The 18378-nt window shown below is 50.7% G+C and overlaps 1 protein-coding gene across 1 annotated transcript; it reads right to left on the reverse strand.

Annotated features, from left to right (window-relative positions):
- Positions 1–1399: 1399 nt before the first annotated feature.
- Positions 1400–15556, reverse strand: ICAM5 (intercellular adhesion molecule 5). Its single transcript, XM_060253242.1, has 7 exons — positions 15325–15556; positions 13413–13655; positions 9739–9981; positions 8321–8560; positions 6670–6912; positions 4597–4860; positions 1400–1674 (listed from the first exon to the last, which is right to left on the reverse strand). The coding sequence occupies exons 1-7, from the start codon at positions 15554–15556 to the stop codon at positions 1457–1459; spliced, it is 1683 nt and encodes a 560-aa protein (XP_060109225.1). The 3' UTR covers positions 1400–1456.
- Between the last annotated feature and the right edge of the window lie 2822 nt (positions 15557–18378).

An 18378-nucleotide genomic window follows, 5' to 3' on the forward strand; every position in this document is an offset into this window, starting at 1 on the left:
TGGGGGGTGTTTTGCAGATGGTATGCTGCAAATTTGGTGCCTCTACCTCAAAAAACAGGGCCCCCCAAGCTCCAGATACCTGCGGATCAATTTTCCATTATATCTTATGGGACTCATGGAGTACCCAGCAGACATTTCCCTCCTCCCGCCTTCTGATGGCCCTTCCATGTTGGATCAGGCCAATGGCCCATCTAGTCCAACACTGTGTCACACAGTGGCCAAAAAACCCAAGTGCCATCAGGAGGTCCACCAGTAGGGCCAGGACACTAGAAGCCCTCCCACTGTTGCCCCTCCCAAGCACCAAGAATACAGAGCATCACTTGCCCCAGACAGAGTGTTCCAACAATACGCTGTGGCTAACCTACTTTACGCACATTTGGAGAGTTTATATTCATACTAATATTGAGTGTTGAATATTCTTTCCATATTCATTGGAAGCCTGGAATTGTACAGGAACTTGTTGGTTTGGTTTATGTTATTCTGGCCATTGTATTCATTGGCAGCAGTGTGTGTGTGTGTGTCTACAACATTTTGACTTTTTTGCCATTTGTATTATTTGTGTTTTGTATACTTTTCATGCGTTTGTGTAATTAAGTTTATTGTTTTCATTGAACAAGGGAGATACCTGGTGTTTTCGGATTGCTTCATCTTTCTCCCCAACCCTGTTTGTTTTTTTCGTCATTGAGATGAAGCATACTTCCACAACCTCTGAATCCCATGTCCCCAACCTAGCTTTGTAGAGAAGACACGGTTTAATAATCACATTTATTCATTGTCCTGTTAAGGTTCCCCTACTCCATCGTTTTTTAAATACAATCTTCATCTTGATTTGCACTCGGTAGCACCTTAAGAATGCACCGAGGTCTTTCAGGGTCCAAACTTCATTTTGTTCTTGCAAAGATGAAGCAATTCCTTCCCCTTTTTTGGTAAGGTGCTGAGCCACCAATCCTTTCCAGAACGAAAGAGCTAGATCTGAAACTTGTGGTAATTAAAACCAAGTCCAAACGGGTATAAATCAATCCCAAATGGGAACAGGCAGTGATTGAAGCCGTTGCTCAAAAAGGGTTTCCACTGTTCCGCTTTCCCAGTTGCAGAATCAAAGGAGAACTTGGACAGAGAGGAACGAAGGGGGGGCTGGTCTCATCTGGGAAAGTCGTGGAAAAGTCTGGTCACCGTAAAGTTGCCATAAATCACCATAGGATACCATGAGTTGGAAGTGACTGGACAGCACTTAACACACACAAAAGTCCAGTTAGTAAACAGTCACTGGGCACGAAAACTGGCCCTCAATCCTGAGAACGCTCAACAGGGCGTTGAGCAGATTGGTCGATGATTCGTTCCATAGGGAAGTGGAGATCTTTTGTGCGTCGTCCAGTCCAGAGAGGACAGCTTGGTTGAACAGCGAGGACTCTCCCCTTGGCTTCTCCGTCTCTGCTTAGCGTACCTGCTGTCTTCTTCAGGTCCTCGTAAGCTGTATGCCGTAGATATCCCCATCGCAGGCCCTCTCACGGTTGAGACAGGTGGCTTCGGTCGAATTCTCTGCGTCGCGAACGTTGTACTCGCCTTTCTTACAGGCCGTGGATTTCAGGTAGTAGATCACCCCTGCCATCCCGCCCAGCACCAACATGGCGGCCCCAGCGATGGCAACGATGACGATAATATAGAGCCAGTGCTCTGCAAAGCAGAAGTTCAGTTTTAGTTTCATTCAGGGGTCATTTCGTAGAAAAAGAGGTGCTGGAACTCATTAGCAAAGCTCATTTGCATATGCCACACACCCCCTGACTTCACCGGAAGATGTACTGAATTATATCAGCTCAGCATCTACCTTAAAATGCTTCTTGGATTATAATTGTCATCATAAAACCTTACTCCCATTATCATAAAACCTTACTCCCATCATCATAAAACCTTACTCCCATCATACTTTTAAAATGACTCTCTCCTATGTGGCCACAGTGGCATGATGAAGATTTCCACGTGTCTTGGTTATTTCCCCATTTTTTTGGGGGGGAAATATTAGAAAGTTTGTCAAATCTTAAGAGCCCCATGGCGCAGAGTGTTAAAGCTGCAGTACTGTGACATACTGAAATCCTAAGCTCCGCTCACGACCTGAGTTCAGTCCCCGGCGGAAGCTGGTTTTACAGGGAGCCAGTTTGAGGTTGACTCAGCCTTCCATCCTTCTGAGGTCAGTCAAAGGAGTCCCCAGCTTGCTGGGGGGGAAGTGTAATGATTAGGGAAGGCAAGGGCAAACCACTCCGTAAGAAGTCTGCCGTGAAAACATTGTGAAAGCAACGTCACCCCAGAGTCTGAAACGACTGGTGTTTGCACAGGGGACCTTTCCTTTTCAAAATTCAGCAAAATTCTCACAACGGGTTTGAACAGTAGAGCCCAGAAGCAAGTATTTTTTTGGGGGGGGGGGGGTGGATTAAGAAAGAAAGAGCGCAATAAAATTTAGAGGTTCTGGAGTTCTGCTCCTGTGAGCTGCTGCCCCAAATGAGGCCTGGTTTCATTATAGACCACCACTAGTGTTGGCAGCTCTGGGTTGGGAAATATCTGGAGATTTGGGGGAGGGAGGAGCCTGAGGGGGTGGGGTTTAGGGAAAGGAGGGACTTCATAGAATCCCTCATCTCAGAGCAGCCATTTTCTCCAGGGAATTTGATTCCTATAGCAGTCAGTCAGAAGTTTGTTGTTTGCGGCCAAATACCATCACAACTGAGGAAATAAAACATGGATAAAAGAAGAAGAAATTGGTTTTATAACCTGCCCTTCACTACCAGAAGGAGTCTCTGAGTGGCTAACAGTCTCCTTCCCCTCCTCACAACGGACACCCTGTGAGGCAGGTGGGGCTGAGAGAGCTGTGAGAGAACTGTTCTTGAAAGAACAGCACTGAGAGAACTTGTGACTGACCCCAGGTCACCCAGCTGGCTGCATGTGGAGGAAAGGTGGAAAATCAAACCTGGTTCTCCCAGATTAGAGTCCTGCTGCTCTTAACCACGACAGCAAACCGGCTCTCATAAAGGAAGGAATTTTTGCTTCTATTGCTTACTGCTATTTAGTGTTAAACAAAACAAAACAAAAAGTTTATATTTAATATAGTTAAGCAAGTTTGGCTTTCCTGGGCTATACCATGATGCCTTCATAAAAAAATAATAGAAGCTATGTTGGATCAGGCCAAAGGCCCAGCCAGTCCCACATTCTGTGTCACATAATGGCCCAAAAGCCAGGTGCCATTAGGAGGTCCATCTGTGGGGCCAGAACTCTAGAAGCCCTCCCACTGTTGCCCCCCCACCCAAGCACAAGGATACAGAGCATCACTGCCCCAGACATAAGAACATAAGAGAAGTCATGTTGGATCAGGTCAGTGGCCCATCCAGGGCAACACTCTGTGTCACACAGCAGCCATAACCCCAGGTGCCATCAGGACGTTCATCAGTGGGGCCAGGACACTAGAAGTCCTCCCACAGTTGCCCCTCCCAATCACCAAGAATACAGAGCATCACTGCCCCAGACTTAAGAAGGTAAGAGAAGCCATGTTGGATCAGGTCGATGGCCCATCCAGTCCAACACTCTGTGTCACAGTGGCCAAAACCCAGGGGCCATCAGGAGGTCCCCCAGTGGGACCAGAACTCCAGAAGTCCTCTCACTTTTGCCCTCCTCCAAAGAAGACAGAGCATCACTGCCCCAGACATAAGAACAAAAGAGAAGCCATGTTGGATCAGGCCAATGGCCCATCCAGTACAACACTCTGCGTCACAATGTGGCCAAAAAACCCAGGTGCCATCAGGAGGTCCATCTGTGGGGCCAGGACACTAGAAGCCCTCCCATTGTTGCCCCACCCAAGCATCAAGAGTACAGAGCATCACTACCCCAGACATAAGAACATAAGAGAAGCCATGTTGGATCAGGCCAATGGCCCACCCAGTCCAACACTGTGCCGCACAGTGGCCAAAAAACCCAGGTACCATCAGGAGGTCCACCAGTGGGGCCAAGACACTAGAAGACCTCCCACTGTGCGCCCTCCGCCCCCGAACCAAGAATACAGAGCATCGCTGCCCCAGATAGAGAGTTACAACAGTACTAATAGCCACTGCTGGACCTCTGCTCCAGATGTTCATCCAATCTCCTTTTGAAGCTGTCTGTGCTTGTAACCGCCACCACTTCTTGTGGCAGTGAATCCCATGTGTTAATCACCCTTTGTGTGAAGAAGGACTTCCTTCTCTCTTCCCTCTCTAATACTTAGTTTGGACCACAGGAAAGATTAAAGCTTTTCTGGGTTCGGACTTATGCGATCCTTCCACCTGCTCCCCGCCTCACCCTTGATTGGTCCATTCCTTTGCCATCCCTCAGGTTCAGCAAATGGTCTGCTATTCAGCAGTGGAATTCTAGCAGGAGGTCTTTTGCATATTAGGCCACACACCCTTGATGTAGCCAATCCTCCAAGAGCTTACAAAGCTCTTTTTTGTAAGCTCTTGGATGATTGGCTACATTAGGGGTGTGTGGCTTAATATGCAAAGTAGCTCCTGCTAGAATTCCACCCCTGCTGCTATCCATCTTGGCATCCAACTGCAAGAGGTGTTCTTCAGTTTGCGGCCTTACCTTTCACCTGGATTTCCACCTGGCTCAGGTGCTGACCATGTTTGTTGCTGGCCATACACTCATAGATACCACTATTCTGTCCACCTGCCCCAGTGATGGTTACGGTGTTGTTGAAGCCAACATAGTTGAGGTTGGAAGCTGGAGGAACCCTCCAGGTGTAGACGACAGGTGGGGTCCCATCAGCTTGGCAGGTGATGTTGAAGCTCATTCCCCTTCGGATGGGCAAAGAAGCACTGACGGCCAGAAGGGAGATTGTGGGCCTGTCTGGAAACGAAGAAGAAGAACATAAGAACCTAAGAGAAGCCATGTTGGATCAGGCCAATGGCACATCCAGTCCAACACTCTGTGTCACATAAGAGCATAAGAGAAGCCATGTTGGATCAGGCCAATGGCCCCTCCAGTCCAACACTCTGTGTCACATAAGAGAAGCCATGTTGGATCAGGCCAATGGCACATCCAGTCCAACACTCTGTGTCACATAAGAGCATAAGAGAAGCCATGTTGGATCAGGCCAATGGCCCCTCCAGTCCAACACTCTGTGTCACATAAGAGAAGCCATGTTGGATCAGGCCAATGGCCCCTCCAGTCCAACACTCTGTGTCACATAACAACATAAGAGAAGCCATGTTGGATCAGGCCAATGGCCCCTCCAGTCCAACACTCTGTGTCATATAAGAACATAAGAGAAGCCATGTTGAATCAGGCCAATGGCCCCTCCAGTCCAACACTCTGTGTCACATAAGAACATAAGAGAAGCCATGTTGGATCAGGCCAATGGCCCCTCCAATCCCACACTCCGTGTCACATAAGAACATAAGAGAAGCCACGTTGGATCAGGCCAATGGCCCCTCCAGTCCCACACTCTGTGTCACATAAGAACATAAGAGAAGCCATGTTGGATCAGGCCAATGGCCCCTCCAGTCCAACACTCTGTGTCACATAAGAACATAAGAGAAGCCTTGTTGGATCAGGCCAGTGGCCCCTCCAGTCCCACACTCTGTGTCACATAAGAACATAAGAGAAGCCATGTTGGATCAGGCCAATGGCCCCTCCAGTCCAACACTCTGTGTCACATAAGAACATAAGAGAAGCCATTAAACAAACAAACTGGTAACGGGGGTGGGTTACAAAGATGGATTCATCCGGGGGTGGAATTCTAGCAGGAGCTCCTTTGCATATTAGGCCACACACCCCTGATGTAGCCAATCCTCCAACAGTCTACAAAAAAGAGCCTTGTAAGCTCTTGGAGGATTGGCTACATCAGTGGGGTGTGGCCTAATATGCAAAGGAGCTCCTGCTAGAATTCCGCCCCTGGATGCAGACATCACCAGAGCTGTTTTTTTGTAGCAGGAACTCCTTTACATATTAGGCCACACCCTTCTGAGGTAGCCAATCCTCCTGGAGCTTACGGTCGGCCCTATACTAAGAGCCCTGTAAGCTCTTGGAAGATTGGCTACATCAGTGGGGTGTGGCCTAATATGCAAAGGAGCTCCTGCTAGAATTCCGCCCCTGGATGCAGACATCACCAGAGCTGTTTTTTTGTAGCAGGAACTCCTTTACATATTAGGCCACACCCTTCTGAGGTAGCCAATCCTCCTGGAGCTTACGGTCGGCCCTATACTAAGAGCCCTGTAAGCTCTTGGAGGATTGGCTACATCTGGGCTGTGGGGAGCCTAATATGCAAAGGAGCTCCTGCTACAAAAAGGGGGGGAAAGCCCTGCTCTAGTGTATGAGGGAAGTGCCATCAAGTTCCGGATGATTTATGGCATCGGTGTAGGGCTTTCAAGGTGAGAGATGTTACGACTATTATCCTAGTTTTTTTCCTAGCAGGAACTCCTTTGCATATTACGCCACACCCCTCTGATGTAGCCAATCCTCTAAGAGGTTACGATAGGCCCTGTACTAAGAGCCCCGTAAGCTCTAGGAAGATTGGCTACCTCAGGGGTGTGTGGCCTAATATGCAAAGGAGTTCCTGCTACAAAAAAAATGCCCTGGACATCACCAACTTCATCCCCAAGCAAAGGTGCCCCCAGCGTTCCACATACGGTCCCCTTCTGCAAGCGATGGACTCACATTCCACCTGCACCATCACCGTCCACCGGTCCGTCCCGTGTCCATTCGTTGCCTTGCACTGGTAGACCCCCGAGTCGTTCCTGCTGACGTTCTGCTCTCGGTGGACCTCCTCGGGGGCTCCTTCCTTGAAGCAAAGGACCAGCGGGGTGGGGGTCCCATTGGCTTCACAGGCCAGGGACCGCAGGGTCCCCTCCAGCCAGGTCTGGTTGCTGGGGCAGCTGGACTCGTCCATCTTAGGCTTGGCTGAAACGCAGAGGTGGAAGAAGGTCCACACTTAGAATCATAGTTGGGGAAGAAGAAGAAGAAGATATCGATTTCTATCCCGCCCTCCACTCCGAATCTCAGAGCGGCTCACAATCTCCTTTCCCTTCCTCCCCCACAACAGACACTCTGTGAGGTAGATGAAGATATTGGATTTATATCCCGCCCTCCACTCCGAAGAGTCTCACAGCGGCTCACAATCTCCTTTCCCTTCCTCCCCCACAACAGACACCCTGTGAGGTAGATGAAGATATTGGATTTATATCCCGCCCTCCACTCCGAAGAGTCTCAGAGCGGCTCACAATCTCCTTTCCCTTCCTCCCCCACAACAGACACCCTGTGAGGTAGATGAAGATATTGGATTTATATCCCGCCCTCCTCTCCGAAGAATCTCAGAGTGGTTCACAATCTCCTTTATCTTCTTCCCCCACAACAGACACCCTGTGAGGTGGGTGGGGCTGAGAGGACTCTCACAGCAGCTGCCCTTTCAAGGACAACCTCTGCCAGAGCTATGACTGACCCAAGGCCATGCCAGCAGGTGCAAGTGGAGAAGTGGGGAATCAAACCCGGTTCTTCCAGATAAGAGTCCGCGCACTTCACCCAAGCACCAAGAATACAGAGCATCACTGCCCCAGACAGTTCCAGTAGAGGGCCAACAGCAGGTCATAGAGACTGTGGTCTTCCTCTGAAAGGAACATCAGAAGAGCCCTGCTGGATCAGACCATTTTGTCCATTTAGTCCAGCATGATGTCTCACACAGAGACCAGTCAGTTCCTCTGGAGGGTCAACAGCACAGCAGAGAGCTGAGGTCCATCAGTGGCTATTAGCCACAACATATTGTTGGAACTCTCTGTCTGGGGCAGTGATGCTGTGTATTCTTGGTGCTTGGGGAGGCAACAGTGGGAGGGTTTCTAGTGTCCTGGTCCCACTGATGGACCTCCTGATGGCACCTGGGTTTTTTGGCCACTGTGTGACAGAGTATTGGACTGGATGGGCCACTGGCCTGATCCAACATGGCTTCTCTTATGTTCTTAGAGACTGAGACCCTCATATGAACATTAGAAGAGCCCGGTGGATCAGACCAGTGGCCCACCTAGTCCAGCATCCTGTCTCACACACTGGCCAAACATTGCTTTGGCAGCAGCTGCTACCTCAGCACAACGATCTTCACTTTGCGACTGAGTGGAAGCCACGGCAGCCATTTTGTGGCCGCCTCCTCTGGCAGCCGTTTTTGGCAGCCATTTTGTCCACCCCACTGTGTCAGAATTCCAAAGGTGCCCCCAAGGATCGAAAAAGTTGGGGAACTCTTCCGATACCATTCTGTTACCATAGTAAATCAGGGGTCAACAGATCCTATGCAGCATAGCTGCAGATTGTACCCAGTACTCACTTTCAACCACCACCGTGACTGACTTGGAGGTTGTCCCATGGCGGTTTGTAGCGTTACACCAGAAGGTCCCGTTGTGGACAGGGATCTCTTCTCCTTGGCTGAGGTGATATGACATGCCGTCTTTGGTACATACCACTGTGGGGGGTGGTACCCCTTCAGCGTGGCAGGCAAAAGCGGGCACTGCCCCTTCCACCATGGTCCAGTTACTCGGACAGCTGGATTCATCCATTTCTGGCTCATCTGCAACATCAAAAGAATTGTGTGACGTTGGTGGTTGTAGATTTTTTTTTCTGGGCCATGTGGCCATGGTCTTGGCATTGTGAGACCTGACATTCCCCCAGCTACTGTGACCGGCATCCTCAGAGGTGTAACCCAGATAACTGGAGTTGTCTCTGGGTCAAATGTGTGACATTTGACAAGGAGGTTTTTGCCTTCACCTGAATAGCCCAGGTTAGCCCAATTTAATTAGATCTTGGAAGCTATGTAGGGTTGGCCTTGTTTAATACACAGATAGGAGACCACCAAAGAAGTCCAAGGTTGCTATGCAGGCAATGGCAAACCACTTCTGTTTGTCTTGGCATGCAGAAGGTCCCAGGTTCAATCCCCAGCATCTCCAGATGGCCCATGCTTAGCCCTCTCTTGTCACATTTTGGAAGCTATGCAGGGTCGGTCCTGTTTAATACGGACGGGAGACCACCTAAGAAGTCCAGGGTTGCTAAGCAGAGGCAGGCAATGGAAACCACCTCTGTTTGTCCCTTACTTTGACCTGGGTGGCCCATGCTTAGCCCTCTCTTGTCAGATTTTGGAAGCTGTGCAGGGTTGGGCCCTGGCTAATACTTGGATGGGAGACCACCAAAGAAGTCCAAGGTTGCTACGCAGAGGAAGGATATGGCTCTTTCCTTCCTTCTCCAGGGGACCAAAAGAGAGGGAGCCTCAGCCAACAGAAGGAAGAGAGGCTTGGCTCAGTAGCTCTGCTGTGCAATGGAGAGAGCCTGCCAAAGCAAGCTCTCCCTCCCCCATCCTCCCCAAGGGAGGTGCCTCGGCCAATGAAGAACATGGAGGTTTTGCTCTGTAGCTCCTGTGCAACTAAGCAAGCCTGGCAAAGCAAGCTGTTATGCAGATGGAAGCAAGAGAGATGGAGAAGAAAGCAGATGACAGCCAATTGCTCGGGGGCCAGATAGGAGCCCTTTGGGGGGGGCCTGATTTGGCCCCCGGGCCGAATGTTTGATACCCCTGCTAGGCCCTGTACTAAGAGTCCTGTCAGCTCCAGGAGGATTGGCTACATCAGGGGAAGTGTGGCCTAATATGCAAAGAAGTTCCTGCTACACAAAAAGCCCTGGTTTTATGTATATGAGTGTGTGCATCTATTTGGATGTTTCTGTAGCCAGCGCTGCCACAATGGCTCAAGATTCACTTACATTCCACTAGGATGTGGACATCCCTGGCGACAGAGCCGTGTGCATTCGTGGCTGTGCAGCGATAGGTGCCGCCGTGTTCTCTGGAGGCGCGCTGGGGCACCCCAAGGTTGTAAACGACGCCATTCTTCACACATTCCACTGTTGGTTCCGGGCTGCCCCGTGCAGAACAGACAAAATTCTGCTCTGTCCCTCCCGTCCACGTCCAATTATAGGAGCAGCTGGCATCGTCCATTTCAGGCCCGTCTAGAAGATGAAAAAGAATCTGATTCCTGCGGCGGAAATGTCGAACGACGGCGGCTAACCGCAGGCTGCTCTAGAGTCGGGACGCCAAATCAAAACCACACTTTGATGATCTCAATTGAAAACAGATGGGACTCGGCTGGGCAAAGAAAACAATACTCTGCACTTGAGGAAATCTTGGTGGAAATCGGGTTGGTTCCCCTTCAGAGACGTGTGTGTGGCACAGCACATCCTGGAAGGGCATAGTTTTGAGGGGTCCTGCACAGGGGGGTCCTCCTCTGAGGAGTTACACAGCTTTACGATACACAGTGAAGAAATGGAAATGGTACCCGATCTTCTATTCCGTGGCTGCATCGTCAACACAGAAGGAGACAGCAACCAAGAAGTCAGGAAACTCAGACTGCGAAGGGTAGCCATGAAGGAATTAGAAAAGGCGCATAAGTGTTCAGAGGGGCTGTAGCTCAGTGGCAGAACCTCTGCTTGGCATGCAGAAGGTCCCAGGTTCATCCCCCAGCATCTTCATTTGAAAGGACCAGGCAGGAGGTGATGGGAAAGACCTTGACCTGAGACCCTGGCTCAGTGGTAGAGCCTGTGCTTGGCATGCGGAAGGTCCCAGGTTCAATCCCCAGCATCTCCAGTTGAAAGGACCAGGCAGGAGGTGATGGGAAAGACCTTGACCTGAGACTCTGGCTCAGTGGCAGAACCTCTGCTTGGCATGCAGAAGGTCCCAGGTTCAATCCCCGGCATCTCCAGTTAGAAGGACCAGTCGGGAGGTGATGGGAAAGACCTTCAACTGAGACCATGGCTCAGTGGTAGAGCCTCTGCTTGGCATGCAGAAGGTCCCAGGTTCAATCCCCAGCATCTCCAGTTCAAAGGACCAGGCGGGAGGTGATGAGAAAGACCTTGACCTGAGACCCTGGCTCAGTGGCAGAGCCTCTGCTTGGCATGCAAAAGGTTCCAGGTTCAATCCCCAACATCTCCAGTTAAAAGGACCAGGCAGGAGGGGATGGAAAAGGCCGTGACCTGAGACCCTGGCTCAGTGGCAGAGCCTCTGCTTGGCATGCAGAAGTTCCCAGATTCAGGGCCAGTTTGTGGGTGCCTGGCGCCTTAGGCAGGCACCCCCCGTGCCCTGTCGCCCCCCCGTGCCCCGCCGAGGCAGTGCGCCCACCCTCCTCCTCCCTCCCTTTCTGGTTTACCTCTTCCCCCCCGTCGCTGCTGCCACCAGCCCCCTCTGGCCTGCCCCCGCCCTGTCCTGCCCGCCGACGCACCCCCTCCAGCGCTGCTTGTTCTCCCCCCGTCCCACTCTAAGGGCTGCCGGCTCCTCACAGCCCGCACCTGCGTGTTTTGTTAAGAGTTAAAACGCGCAGGTTTGGGCTGCGAGGATCAAGCAGCTCTTCTTTTTTCTTGCGACAGTGAGACCGTGGGAGAGGGGGAGAGTGAGCAGAGCTCTGCGGTGGCGGTGGGCTGGATGGCGCAGGGGGTGGGGGTGGTGAGCCAAAGGGAGCTAGCGGCGGTCACGGGTGGGGGGGGGAGGAAGGCAAACTAAGCGCTTCCCTGGGTCATGGGGGGTGAGGCCAATTTGAGGCTCCCTGGCGCCCTAGGCAACTGCCTAGTGTGCCTAGTGGGCGAGCCAGCCCTGCCCATGTTCAATCCCCAGCATCTCCAGTTAAAAGGATTAGGATGGAGATGATGGACTCAGACTTTGTTCTGCTGCTCCAGACCGTCGCAACTTCCCACCTGAAACTGTATTGTCATAAGAACATAAGAGAAGCCATGTTGGATCAGGCCAGTGGCCCCTCCATTCCAACACTCTGTGTCACATAAGAACACGAGAAGCCATGTTGGATCAGGCCAATGGCCCCTCCAGTCCAACACTCTGAGTCACATAAGAACATAAGAGAAGCCATGTTGGATCAGGCCAGTGGCCCCTCCATTCCAACACTCTGTGTCACATAAGAACACGAGAAGCCATGTTGGATCAGGCCAGTGGCCCCTCCAGTCCAACACTCTGGGTCACATAAGAACATAAGAGGAGCCATGTTGGATCAGGCCAGTGGCCCATCCAGTCCAACACTCTGAGTCACATAAGAACATAAGAGAAGCCATGTTGGATCAGGCCAGTGGCCCCTCCAGTCCAACACTCTGTGTCACATAAGAACATAAGAGGAGCCATGTTGGATCAGGCCAGTGGCCCCTCCAGTCCAACACTCTGAGTCACATAAGTACATAAGAGGAGCCATGTTGGATCAGGCCAATGGCCCCTCCAGTCCAACACTCTGTGTCACATAAGGACATAAGAGGAGCTATGTTGGATCAGGCCAATGGCCCATCCAGTCCAACACTCTGTGTCACATAAGGACATAAGAGGAGCCATGTTGGATCAGGCCAATGGCCCCTCCAGTCTAACACTCTGTGTCACGCAGTGGCCAAAAAACCCAGGTGCCATCAGGACATAAGAACATAAGAGAAGACATGTTGGATCAGGCCGGTGGCCCATCCAGTCCAACACTCTGTGTCACACAGTGGCCAAAATATATATATATATATATATATATATATATATATATATATATATATATATATATATATATATATATATATATATATATATATATATATATATATATATATATATATATATATATATATATACACGCACACGCACACACACACACACACACACACACACACACACATATATATATATATATATATATATATATATATATATATATATATATATATATATATATATATATATATACATACACGCACACACACACACTGTGGCTAATAGCCACTGATGGACCTCTGCTCCATATTTTTATCCAATCCCCTCTTAAAGCTGGCTATGCTTGTAGCCGCCACCACCTCCTGTGGCAGTGAATTCCTTACATTAATCACCCTTTGGGTGAAGAAGTACTTCCTTTTATCCATTCTAACCCGACTGCTCAGCAATTTCATTGAATTCCCACGAGTTCTTGTATTGTGAGAGAGGGAGAAAAGGACTTCTTTCTCTACCTTCTCCATCCCCTGCATAATCTTGTCAACCTCTATCATGTCACCCCGCAGTCGACATTTCTCCAAGCTAAAGAGCCCCAAGCGTTTTAACCTTTCTTCCTAGGGAAAGTGTTCCAACCTTTTAATCATTCTAATTGCCCTTTTCTGCACTTTTTCCAATGCTATAATATCCCTTTTGAAGTGCGGTGACCAGAATTGCGCACAGTATTCCAAATGGGACCGCACCATCGATTTATACAAGGGCATTATGATACTGTCATGTTGTGGGATGCCCTGAGCCCTCTTCTGGGGAAGGTGATGAGATAGAAATCTCATAAAATAATTAATTAATCCCCATCTCCAGGAATCCCCAGCCTGGAGGTGGCAACCTGAGCCCATGCACACCCCGCACGTAATGTGCAACCGGTACTCACACTCCACCGTGACGGTGACAGCCTTGCTGCTTGATCCGTGGGCGTTGGTGGCATTGCAGTGGTAGACTCCAGCGTGGCTTTGGGTGACATTGTGCAGTTCCTCAGTGTCGTACACCACGCCGTCTTTGAAGCAGGAGACCTCAGGGGTGGGCACCCCGTCAGCTTGGCAGTTGAGTTGCTGCAGCTTCCTTTCCACCCAGGTTTGGCTGCCTGGGCAGTGGGATTCGTCCAGCTGAGGCCCAACTGCAAAAGAGAGCGAGACATTTTGCTATTATTGGAGGAGGAGAAGAAGAATGCAGATTTATACCCCGCCCTTCTCTCTGAATCAGAGACTCGGAGCAGTTCACAATATCCCACATCTTCTCCCCCCACACAACAGACACCCTGTGAGGTGGGTGGGGCTGAGAGGGCTCTCCCGGAAGCTGCCCTTTCAAGGACAACCTCTGCCAGAGCTATGGCTGACCCAAGGCCATGCTAGCAGGTGCAAGTGGAGGAGTGGAGAATCAAACCCGGTTCTCCCACACTTAACCACTACACCAAACTGACTCTCCAGAATAATACTGGAGCATTGTACCACAAAACACCTCTGGTTTCTTTGTGGTCCTCATCCAGAAGAATGTCTTTCACATCATTCACTGCCCGTTCCTTTAAAACTGGAGATGGTGGGGATTGAACCTGGGACCTTCTGCATGCCAAGCAGAGGCTCTGCTACTGAGCCAGGGTCTCAGGTCAAGGTCTTTCCCATCCCCTCCTGCCTGGTCCTTTTAACTGGAGATGCCGGGGATTGATCCTGTGGTCTTCTGCATGCCAAGCAGAGGCTCTGCCACTGAGCCAGGGTCTCAGGTCAAGGTCTTTCCCATCAATCCCTGCCTGGTCCTTCTAACTGGAGATGTCAGGTATTGAACCTGGGACCTTCTGCATGCCAAGCAGGGGCTCTGCCACTGAGCCAGGTCTCAGGTCAAGGTCTTTCCTGTCACCTCCTGCCTGGTCCTTTTAACTGGAGATGCCGGGGATTGATCCTGTGGTCTTCTGCATGCCAAGCAGAGGCTGTGCCACTGAGCCAGAGGTCAAGGTCTTTCCCATCCCCTCCTGCCTGGTCCTTCTAACTGGAAATGCCGGGGACTGAACCTGGGACCTTCTGCATGCCAAGCAGAGGCTCTGCCACTGAGCCAGGGTTCCATGTCAAGGTCTTTCCCATCCCCTCCTGCCTGGTCCTTTTAACTGGGGATGCTGGGGATTGAACCTGGGGCCTTCTGCATGCCCAGCAGAGGCTCGGCCACTGAGCCAGGGTCTCAGGTCAAGGTCTTTCCCATCCCCTCCTGCCTGGTCCTTCTAACTGGAGATGCCGGGGATCGAGCCTGGGATCTTCTGCATGCCAAGCGTTGGCTCTGCCACTGAGCCAGGGTCTCAGGTCAAGGTCTTTCCCATCCCCTCCTGCCTAGTTCTTTTAACTGGAAATGCCGGGGATTGAGCCTGGGACCTTCTGAATGCCAAGCAGAGGCTCTGCCACCTAGCCACAGCTCCACAGTTGTACAAAGTTCAATCCTGGAATAACTGATTCCGTTAACTATCCAAGACCTCTTTACTAGTACTCTCTCATGTGAAAAAGAAGATATGGGATTTATACCCCACACTACACTCTGAATCTCAGAGTGGCTGACAATCTCCTTTCCCTTCCTCCCCCACCACAGACGCCATGTGAGGTGGGTGGGGCTGGAGAGGGCCCTCACAGCAGCTGCCCTTTCAAGGACAACCTCTGCCAGAGCTACGGCTGACCCAAGGCCATTCCAGCAGCTGCAAGTGGAGGAGTGGGGAATCCAACCCGGTTCTCCCAGATAAGAGTCCGCACACTTCACCGCTAAGCAAACTGGCTCTCCATAACCATACACCATAATTTTGAAGCATCACTTACATTCCACATGGACCGTGACCATCCTGACAACGGCACCGAGCTTACTCGCGGCTGTGCAGTTATAAATGCCCTCGTGGTCCCGAGTGATCCACTCCTCTTTGTCCGTGGCGCGGACGATGCTGTCTTTCGCGCAGGTCACCGTTGGCCTGGGGTTCCCCTGGGCCGTGCAATGGAGGCTTTGGCGCGTCCCCTCGACCCACGTGCGATTGCTGGGGCAAGAGGATTCATCCATTTCGGGCACATCTGCAAGGCGCAGAGGGGAAGACACACATGGGTGGGGGGGTCTCTTCTCTCTTTGGGTAGAAAATAAAGGGGAGGGGAGGAGGTTTAATGTCAGAGGACGCTGGGGCGTCACCTGGGATGACAACGGATCTCCAGATGGCCAAGATCGGTTTCCCTGGAGAAAAGAGCTTCTTTAGGAAGGTGCACACTAAATCATTATCGACCCAGGTGAGCTCCCTTCTCTCCCCAGGATCCACCTTCAAAATTTCCAGGTATTTTCCATCCCAAAGCTGGCAATGTTGAGTCAGGCATAGAATTTTTCTGACCTCACTGTTGAATATGGGCAGCGCTTTTTTTGTAGCAGGAACTCCTTTGCATATTAGGCCACACCCCTCTTATGCAGCCAATCCTTCAAGAGCTTTGAACTCCTTTGCATATTAGGCCACATCCCTCTTATGCAGCCAGTCCTTCAAGATCTTAGAGCTGGCCCTGTGCTAAGACCCCTGCAAGCTCTTGGAGGAGTGGCTGCATAAGAGGGGTGTGGCCTAATACGCAAAGAAGAAGAAGAAGATATTGGATTTATATCCCGCCCTCCACTCCGAAGAGTCTCAGAGCGGCTCACAATCTCCTTTCCCTTCCTCCCCCACAACAGACACCCTGTGAGGTAGATGAAGATATTGGATTTATATCCCGCCCTCCACTCCGAAGAGTCTCAGAGCGGCTCACAATCTCCTTTCCCTTCCTCCCCCACAACAGACACCCTGTGAGGTAGAGGAAGATATTGGATTTATATCCTGCCCTCCACTCCGAAGAGTCTCAGAGCGGCTCACAATCTCCTTTCCCTTCCTCCCCCACAACAGACACCCTGTGAGGTGGGTGGGGCTGGAGAGGGCTCTCACAGCAGCTGCCCTTTCAAGGACAAGCTCTGCCAGAGCTCTGGCTGACCCAAGGCCATTCCAGCAGCTGCAAGTGGAGGAGTGGGGAATCAAACCCGGTTCTCCCAGATAAGAGTCCGCACACTTCACCACTACACCAAACTGGCTCTCATGCAGGAGTTCCTGCTGCAAAAACCCCTTGAGGATGGGGATAAGAGGGGTGTTGTTATCGGAAGACCTGGCCCCACCCTGAGGTGAAGAGAGGCCAAGGGTTGCCACTGTGGGTTGAGAAATACCTGAAGTTTTGGGGGTGGGGTTTGAGGAAGGGGAAAAAGAAGAAGAAGAAATTGGATTTATATCCCACCCTTCACCCTGAATCTCAGAATGTCGAAGCGGTTCACAATCTCGTCTTTCTTCCTCCCCCACAACAGACATCCTGTGAGGTAGATGGGGCTGAGAGAGCTCTCACAGCAGCTGCCCTTTCAAGGATAGCTCTACAAGAGCTATGGCTGACCCAAGGCCATTCTAGCAGCTGCAAGTGGAGGAGTGGGGAATCGAACCCGGTTCTCCCAGGTAAGCGTCACCACACTTAACCACCACACCAAACTGGGTCTCAGTTCCATCCTGTGAGGTAGGTAGGGCTGAGAGAGCTCTCCCAGAAGCTTCCCTTTCAAGGATAGCTCTGCGAGAGCTATGGCTAACCCAAGGCCATTGCAGCAGCTGCAAGTGGAGGAGTGGGGAATCAAACCCCGTTCTCCCAGATAAGAGTCTGCACACTTAACCACTTCACCAAACTGCCTTTTGTTTTGCTTCTTATGGTTCTCCACCAGCAATCTGAAGGGGTCTGAAGATTGCTGGCCCTTGGTGGTCTATAATGCCACAGAGTCCACCCTCTAAAGTAGCAATTTCCTCTGAGGGAACCAGCCTTTTCCATCTGAATTAGATCTGATCTCCAAATGATCTCCCCTAGAGAAAACGGCACCTTTGGAGTATGGAGTGTATGGACCAGGGGTGGCCAAACTTGCTTAACTTAAGATCCATGTAGAATAAACCTCAGATGTTTGAGAGCCGCAAGTCATGAACAAATATTTCACGCATGTCTTTATTAACACTTAATAAAGGACCAACCATCTTAATATTTTCTTTGCATAGAAAGATAAAATAAGTATGCATATACGTTACAATTTGACCATGCTAGAAGGAGACTTTTTTAAAAACAACAAAAGCTGGGAATAACAGTCCCCATAAGACCAGCATAGGGAAAGGGCTAGGGATTTTTTTTGGCACCAATTCGAGAAGGAAACACACGTATACCATATAAATCACTGACCATCATATGCATCATTGTCTCTCACTGCCTGGACACCAAGGTTAGTAAATACAGATACAAGAGCTATGGAACTAAGGAAGAGCCCTGAAACACCCTCTTTAATTCCATCCCTCCTTTTAGTGCCTCCCTCCACTCTTGCGCTCTCTTTCCCTGCTGTAGGTCTCTGGGCAACATCTGTGCTGGAGTAGAAGAGCTTGCAAGCTTGCCTATTTCCCCCTATCCCTATGGGTCATTGCTCAGAGGCTGACTGAGGTTCCGATGCTAAGCACGTTTACTTGGGAGTAAGCCTGCATTTAGTTTCTCCTTGACCTCGAGGAGCCGCACAGTATGTGTGAAAGAGTCACATGTGGAGTCCGAGGCACAGTTTGGCCACCCCTGGCACGGAATCTGTGGGGAGCTCTCCTTCCCCTCCCCAAACTCAGTCTACCTACCAATCTCCAGGTTTTTCCCAAGCCAGAGTTGGTGACCCAAACTTGGGATGCTTTGTAATTCTAGGCACTGTCTTTCTAGAGCAAGGGTGTCAAACATACATTCTGGGGGCCAAATCAGGCCCCCAAGCAACTGGCTGTCATCTGCTTCCTTCTCAGAGTAAAGCCTCTATTTTCTCCATTGGCTGAGGCTCCTCCC

The sequence above is a fragment of the Heteronotia binoei genome, chromosome 13, assembly GCF_032191835.1.
Source record: "Heteronotia binoei isolate CCM8104 ecotype False Entrance Well chromosome 13, APGP_CSIRO_Hbin_v1, whole genome shotgun sequence".
Lineage (NCBI taxonomy): Eukaryota > Metazoa > Chordata > Lepidosauria > Squamata > Gekkonidae > Heteronotia > Heteronotia binoei.